This window comes from Coturnix japonica, chromosome 7 (genome assembly GCF_054131305.1).
Source record: "Coturnix japonica strain WE chromosome 7, WE-NBRP24, whole genome shotgun sequence".
Taxonomy (NCBI): Eukaryota; Metazoa; Chordata; class Aves; order Galliformes; family Phasianidae; genus Coturnix; species Coturnix japonica.
Window position 1 is genome coordinate 10,322,646 of NC_140669.1, and position 8,011 is coordinate 10,330,656.

The 8,011-nt window shown below is 44.1% G+C and overlaps 1 protein-coding gene across 5 annotated transcripts in view; it reads left to right on the plus strand.

Annotated features, from left to right (window-relative positions):
• The window catches only part of MAP3K2 (mitogen-activated protein kinase kinase kinase 2), a 33,532-nt gene extending 30,374 nt beyond the window's left edge, over positions 1 to 3,158 (plus strand). For all 5 annotated transcript variants that reach the window (XM_015868688.3, XM_015868690.3, XM_015868687.3 and 2 more), the window contains exons 16-17: positions 614 to 791; positions 1,370 to 3,158. In XM_015868688.3, the coding sequence (XP_015724174.2) occupies positions 614 to 791; positions 1,370 to 1,595 (404 nt within the window). In that variant the 3' untranslated portion in view covers positions 1,596 to 3,158. The remainder of the gene's footprint in view (positions 1 to 613; positions 792 to 1,369) is intronic.
• The last annotated feature ends 4,853 nt before the right edge of the window (positions 3,159 to 8,011 follow it).

Genomic DNA, 8,011 nt, shown 5'->3' on the forward strand with positions numbered 1-8,011 from the left:
AAACTCAGGGAGTTCTAACAGACTTCTGAAAAGGTTTCCCTAGAGTCTGTCTGCAAAGCATTCATGATAAAACATTCATGATAAAATCTCCTTCTGAATTTAAGTAGCTTTGAATACACCAGGAGATCATTACAAGCGGTTGAAATATACAGAGGAAGATGGTGGTGATGTGCAAAATAGGTGTGTAGAACAACCTTTGTATCCTCCAAAACTCTTAGGGATTTCCTTTTGCTTTATATGAGCAATGTATTTCCTCCCCCAGAATGGGGAAAGGTGATGTTTTTGTTATGCAGGTAAGTATTTTAAGCAAGTCTACAACACAGTTTGAGGTTTTGCTTTAGTACCATATTGAGGCCCTTTCTGTAGTGTGAAAAGAGAAATTCCTATTTCAGGTTGCTGCCCTCACATGGCGTGTTTCTTTATCAGCAGGGTTTTACAAAGTAACTGAAGCTTTCTGGGAAAGGCCTAGGATGCAAAAGGCAGATAACAGTTCATTTTACCCAACCTCCAAATAGAGGAATGAGCAGAGCAATTCTCTGGGAGCACCAGAACTGAATCTGAAGCTTTTTTTAATGCTGCTTTCTACACCAAAGCTGCGTTCTTTTCCTTCCAGGAGCAAATATTCTGCGAGATTCAGCAGGCAATGTGAAGCTGGGTGACTTTGGTGCCAGCAAACGACTGCAGACCATCTGTCTGTCTGGTACAGGAATGAAGTCCGTCACAGGAACTCCATACTGGATGAGTCCAGAAGTTATCAGTGGAGAAGGGTACGGCAGGAAAGCGGATATCTGGTATGTTACAAAACTTCTCTAACAAAATTCACGATTTCAGAATGGGCGGTTTCTCAGCAGAATGTGAGTGTTTGTCATCTGAAGTTGGAGTGTTTTATTCTGGGGTTTAAGCTGAAGAAGATAACACGTGAGAGCACTGGCAATCCTGTTCACGCATTTGGAGAGTGTAACACTGAAATGTTGGATCTGTTGCTTTGGCATTTCATGAGCCCATTGGTTTAGTGATCACAAGAGAATTCTTTGAAGCAACATTGCATGAAGGGCTGTGTCAGCCTGCTGAGCACTGAGATGTCAATCAGAACAGTGGCCATCACACAATCTATAGTGCTGAGATAAATACCTCCTGAGTTCTTCGCTGAGGTACCAGCTTTTGGCCCAGTGAGGCAATGCATTGGAAATGCACAGGTAGTGATTTGCTTAACGCAGTGACAGTCAAGAGCTGCTTTCCATCAAAGCTGCATTGTAGAGATAAGTGGACGCTGCTTCTTGTGGTACTTCAGAATCTACTTGATATTGCTTGTGTTCCTAGAAGAGCAACTCTGTTGTAACCTGCTGTCTCACTTTTGCCTCTGTTTCAGGAGCGTAGGTTGTACAGTGGTAGAAATGCTCACTGAGAAGCCCCCGTGGGCAGAATTTGAAGCAATGGCTGCCATCTTTAAGATTGCCACTCAGCCAACCAATCCCCAGTTACCACCTCATGTCTCAGACCATGCTCGGGATTTCCTGAAAAGGATTTTTATCGAGGCCAAGCTGCGACCATTTGCAGATGAACTGCTAAGACACACGTTTGCACACTATCACTAACAGCCTGCCTCAACTCAGCTTGCGTCTGCTGCGTTTATTTTCTATTTGACTGCACTTTTATTTTTTATTTTTTACAAAAAGGAGAAAAAAAGACAAGAGAGAGAAGGCGTTCTCTTGAATCTTTGTTTCACTTAGATTGTAAGCAATCTAAATTTTGTATCTAAAATGAGAATCTTCCCTTCCCTGCTCCCACCGGGACTAGAACTCCTTGTTTCTATAATGTACTGATGTGGTTCATGTAGATAAAGCACTTTAGTACATATTTGCTCCTTATTTAAAGAGGGAAAAATAATAGAAGTGATTGGACAGTCAGGAACTGTGTGTTTTTTTTTCTGACACCGCTGACTGACTCAGGGTGCAGGGAAAACAGACATGCAGCCAGGGGACGAGAAGGTTACTCCTCTGTGATCCATTGTTACGTTACAGGTACTTGCAGCGGAGAGTTCTAAGTTCTTATATGTTAGCAGTTTAATGAGTTTCTGCCTTGTGTAATTTAAGCGGGATCACATGGTTCTGAGAGTTAATTTTAACGCTGGAAGAACTTGGAATTCTTCGTACAAAAGCGTGTTTTGACTGGTACTTCTGTGTGACCAAAAGAAAAAGAACAGCAACTAAAAAGAACTCAACGCTGGTGACCGAGTTCTACACCAAAATCTCTATCGTATATTCTTAACAGGAAAAGAATTGCAGGTAAACAGATGATGGACCCGGATCCTAGGAACTACTGTACTGCAAGGGGAATATTTCCATAGTAGGAAAGAGTCAGCTGCTGGATGTAAATATTTAGGAGAATGTCTCCTGCTGTATCTGCCAAAGAAAATCCTCTGTTACATACATTTGCAGGGAGACTATCATGTTAGATAAGAAATATTAGAGGTGTTGAGAGAGAATTCTCCTCCACGGTGCCATGAATGTCTGGGGGAAATGGAGTGACTGATCCTTCTGCAGTATGAATTACGTGATTCAGAACGATCTGTAGGAAATAATGGCTTCAAAGCTGTTGAGGGGCGCTAGGATGGAATGTATGTCAACATCAAGTGCCTCAAATCCTTCCCCTTATGCACTCTAAGCATCGCTTTAGTAACACAGTTCAGTCATCCAGGATGTGTTTTAAAAAGTCCTACAATAAAATTGAACTTCTTTTAGCATTAGGAATAAGTCACAGAGAAGAAAGACCCCGCTCTATTTTTCATAAGGTAACGATGATCAAGGAGGCACAGCACAAAGCTGTGTGAAGGAGAGGCTCGAAGCACAGAGCCCCAGCAATCAAATAGCGTGAGCATGCTTACCCCAGCCTGATAACCCGGCTATCAGTGTTCTTCAGCTTCCCAGCTGTCACGAGATGAACATTAATCAACTTCTTCTTTTTCTCAAAGAAAATAATAAAAGAACAAAGGAGAAACTCTGAATTGGAGCTTCTCAGTCGAGAAGTCCTGGTACTGATGAGAGGCAGTTAGTGACTGAATTTCATAGCAGAAAAGTCAAACTCTCCTATTTCTGTGGAACACAACATAAATAACTTAAAAGGGAATTTGGAAATAAACAATTGGACTACAGAACTGAGTTAATGTATACGGCTTGGATGATTCATTGTTTGCTTTTGTTTTATAACAACAGACCAGGCTGACACTGTGAACCTTGTCCGCTCTGACAGGGCTGTGTTATTGTCCCCAGGCCCTGCTGTGTTTGACATCTTTAGAGGAACAGAAGAATTACGAAGTGCATGGAGGCAGAGTAGTAAATTTACCCATCCTCACACTAATAAACTCATGGGAGTTCTGCAGTTGTTCTTCTGACTTCCAAATTCGGTACAGGCGTGTGAATCTATCCGAGCTGCTTTACCTGTAGAGGAGGAAGGATGAGTTGTTGGCCATCTCCTCTGAGGCTGAGTGGTGCCCTCTGCCATTTGTTAGGGCTTTCCCCGACTTAAATCGTTCTCAGCCAGGGGACACAACCACGCAAGGTTTTCTGAGGTTGGAAAGGACAGTCCTGACCAGGGATGGTTTAGGAGGTTGAAAGGGAAGTCTGCTCATGCTGACTGACTTAGGATTTCTCTGTCGCTGGATAAAGGCTGTGAAAGCAGATTGTGGGAAGAATTTGTGCATACTCTGCTGTAAAGGACCTTTTCTTTATGAGCAGCATGTAGTGAAAGCAAGGGAGGGAGGCTTAACACAGAGTGTAGCTTATGTAGCTGATTTAAAGATCAGATAATTGAAACGATTGCTTTTGAGCTGATCGAGAGGGTCCTGAAACAGAGTCGAAAATACATGGGGAGAAATCAGTTGTGGACAGTGATATCTGCAAAGGCAAGGAAACTTTGTGTTACTGAAAGAGGACTTTAAAGAGAAACATAACCAGGTTTATCTGTAACATTCTTAACGTTTGAAGATGCTCTTCTGAAAGGAATCAGCACTTTCTGAAGCTTGAACATTTTCAGAATCCTTTTTTCTAATACCGAGTCCTTTTAGTGAGACAGTGCTGGCTCGTGTATGTTGCAATATCACTTCTGTCATTGTGATCTTAATACCGAGTAATCCAAGTTGCTGCTTTTGTGCCTTTCCTCCAAGTGGCATTCAGTCATGACAATGGGGAGCGTGTTGGAACCTGAGAAAAAAAAGAAATCAATTTACACAATGCATTTCCCTTAATTTCTTTGAAATACCCAAACACTGCTGATGTAGAGACAGCGCTGTTAAATGAAGATGACTTGTGGTAGTTCCAGCAACGTTAGCAAAACGTTACTGACTTAGCCAGGATTAGGCCTGAACTGTTCTATTTACTCTACGGAGAACTTGTCTACTGACCTAAGTAACTTGCAGTGAATGGAGATGATGACTGCCATATATGTTTTGAGCTAGAAGCTAAACCAGACTTTGACCGCGAGGTTGGCTGATACTCGTACCCTTGCATGTTGTACTTCAACGCTGTTGCGTTGTGGTAATGTGGTAAGCCAGTCTGCATTAAATCATGTAATACGTCTGTATATAGTGTCTGTAAAGCGCTTCATTGACTACTGGCACGATAATGAACAAACTTCAGTTGTAACTGAGCGCATGGAATGGCACACGTACAGCTCTGTTGGCAGAGGCTTGCAGAGACTAAGTCCCTTCTCACCACTTCTGGTGTCTTACGTGTAAAAATGGCAGCGTTTTAGAGTCCTCAATTGTCTTTAATTGTCAAATCCAATTACCAGATAATGCCAATGACAATAAGGCTGCTGCAGGGTTACAGTCTGTCTTCCTGTAAATGCTGTTGCAAAGCCGTGCTCCCCAAAAGTAAGAATCCAGGTTCACAGTGAGTGTTTACAGAGGGCTGACTGATCTGCTGAGGAGCTTCAGTATCATCTGTTCCTCGTGATAAGGAAGAAAGGTTCAGCTGCTTCTCTAATATGGCTTTAATGGTGTCACTCTCAGTCCTGCTAAGCAACAGGACTCCTCTCTCCTGGTAAAGCAGGACTGGAAGCTTCAGTCATATCAGAGCAAATGGTTTTATTCTTAGTTTGGGTGATGGAAATATCTGTGCAAGGACTTGCTAGATCCGTATCTTGTTAAGTGAATAGGTGCATTTACATTGACTTAGTCTTACTTTTTCAGCTTGATCTGCAGTTCTCGTTGTAGCTTAACAGCTACAGAAATGGGAAGTTACTTCTTTTCTCAGCTACTGCTGATTGAAGCTGGGCTTTGATGGTCCTTAGAGGCCCCTTCCAACTCAAATGATTCTCTGGTTCAGCTGTCTGCCTTAATTCCATTCAAACCGTAGTTTCACATCATTACACTGTGGCTGCCATACAATGCCATGACTCCAGAGCGGTATTGGAGCATACCCTGCAGTGCCCCGAGCTGTGTTGGGAAGCGTGCTTAGAGTTATCAGCTGCATCCCACTTTGAAATGGAGAACTTGTAAAAGTGATTTTTGGAGCTGTTCCGGAGGTTTCAGATGTGCACGTTGCAGACTGTAGGCTGCTCTGCAGACCAGAAAATGGCTTATCTCCAGCTCCAGCAGTGCTTTACAGCTGGCATTTAGCCTGCCAGCTCAGCGTACCGGGCTCTGGGTTTCCTCTGGACTTCATAGTGGGTGCTAAATCATAGTTGGTCCGTTTGTAAACGTGGTTCTGTGTTAACGACTGCCTGCTTTTGGTGCACAAGGAACATTATCTACCTAAAAGCAAATCAACAGATTTCTCAGCAAGGCTGATGCTGTACTATTAATTCACTTCCATTTCTGTTCCAGTGCCATTGTCCTGACTGAAAGCCGCCTTGCAGCACCATCGGTACAGTGCGGTGTGTGGCAGGCAGGTCTTTCAGGCAGCACAGAGATCGTGTGACTGCAGCTTCAGAGCCTTGAGCAAATTGGGCAGAGCTACAGTTAGTTGTTGTTATCTTTAAGATCTGTGCTGCATACAGGGAAACAGAACTTGTGTGCTGTAATGCAGCTCTGTACGGTTACTGCAAAAGCCAAGTATTACAGCCAGTACCATCTTCCTGCTGGTAACTTGTCTGTGTCAGTGACGAGGCTGCAGTGCACAGCCACACACCATTACCAAAGCTTTCCTGATAGTCACAAGTGACAGCCCATGGGTTGGTGTGTTGTAGGTACACGAATATCCACCAGGTACTGGTACGCGGTGACAGACACCTCCCGCATTGAAAAGCTTTGTGTTAGATGCTGCTTTGGTGTGCAGAACTCACACACCATTCAAATCAAGGGTGTGGGGGTTTTTTTTGTTTGTTTGTTTTGGGTTTTTTTGGTTTTCTTGTTTAAGCTCTATTTAAATTAATCGTTGTATAGTGAAAAAAAAAAACGCGTAAGCAGGGTGACTAAACCTGGTGCCTTCTGTAGCCAGGCCTGAGCTTTGGGATGTGTATGGGACACCATAAGGAAGGGGCTGTGACTTGCACTGCTGTGTGCCACAGCATCTCCAAGCTGCTGAGAAGCAGCCTGACATGAGAGCCAGGTGTCACCCACAGCCACGTGGGGGCAGAACTGCCACCAAGCTGGCTTCCAGATCAATCCTCTTGGTCAGAAACAAAGGAACTCCTCTCTCTTTTTAGCACTGAGGAGCCGGGCTGTGCGGGGTGCAGCTCTGGGGCTGCACGGGGTCCCCTGTGTGGGTTGGGTCTATCAGTGGGTACGTGTGTGTGCTCGGAAGGAGCAGTGCTGGCAGCCTCGCTTGGGCTAAACCTTTAGGTTTTTGTGAACTTACTTTATGTTAAGGGGAGAGGAACTGGATTAAAACACATGGAAATTGTATCTCATGGTTCAGTCCTACTCTGAGTCCAGTGACGAGGGCTGCAGGTCAGGGCCCGCTGTGGGAACATACAAGGATACTTCACTCCAAAGTGGAAACACATCAGAGGTTTCCATGTCCCTTCCTTACAGCCCATCCTCTTCCTCAAAGCTTATCTCACATGGGTTTAAAACGAGGGTTATCTTTATGTTGCTGAGCAGGCGTTAGGCTGTCAGTCCCCAGTGCTGGTTTCCCATCCATCCCAGCTCACAGCCTGGGTTCAGTGCTTGGATGTGGTGGTTCCTTGAAGCCTCGCCTGTCACCTCAGCCCCCCACAGCCACACAATGGAGAATCACTGTAAATACTCGAGGAGCCGTAGAGCAGTCGGAGCGTAGACTTTGTTTCCATGAAGCTCTGGATACCAATTTGTGTATTCCTCTTGTACATTTTTACGTAGCCATTAAATCCTCTATTTAATCTATCGGTTTCTCACTGTAAATGTTTTTACTCAGTTGAATGCCGGGCACAGTTTGTAAAACGTATGTAACACCAAGGTGTTTTTTTCTATCAGCGTTGACTTTTTTGCACATTTTTGGAGCTATTTAATTTGTACTGATTTACTACTCTGAGCGGTTGGCGATGGGTGTGTGTGAACCGTGTGTGTGCAATGTACTACTGCTGGGTGTGTGGGGTTGGGAGGTGTTGCTGTTAATAATGGTGTTGCTGGTGCAATTGGGTGTCAAACCAGGAGCTTAAAGGAGGGATGTGTGTGCCTGGGGTGGGCAGCTGGTCTTATAAGGGTCAGAACCCTGCCCTGTAACTGTGTGTGTGTATGTATCCCTATGTATGTCTGTATCCCTATGTCTGTATCTTGATCTTACTCCACAGTTTCATTTCTACATGTCGACGGCCTTGTTTTCTAAGGGCGCGCAGTTTCGTTCTGGTAATGAACTCTATGAAGCTCTGAGAGATGATTTAGACGATAAATATATTTTCAGCTGGCTGATGTTCAGAATATTTTTTTAAGTTTTTCGTTTTTAAACCATTCGAAGATGTATTTGTATTTCCGAACCGGACACGAGTTGTACGTAGCGATCAATTAAACACGCTGTAGGGACAACACGCTCCGCCTTCTGTCTTTATTACCACTCCCCGCCTTATTCTCTCCCCGCCTTAGTGCGGATGTGAC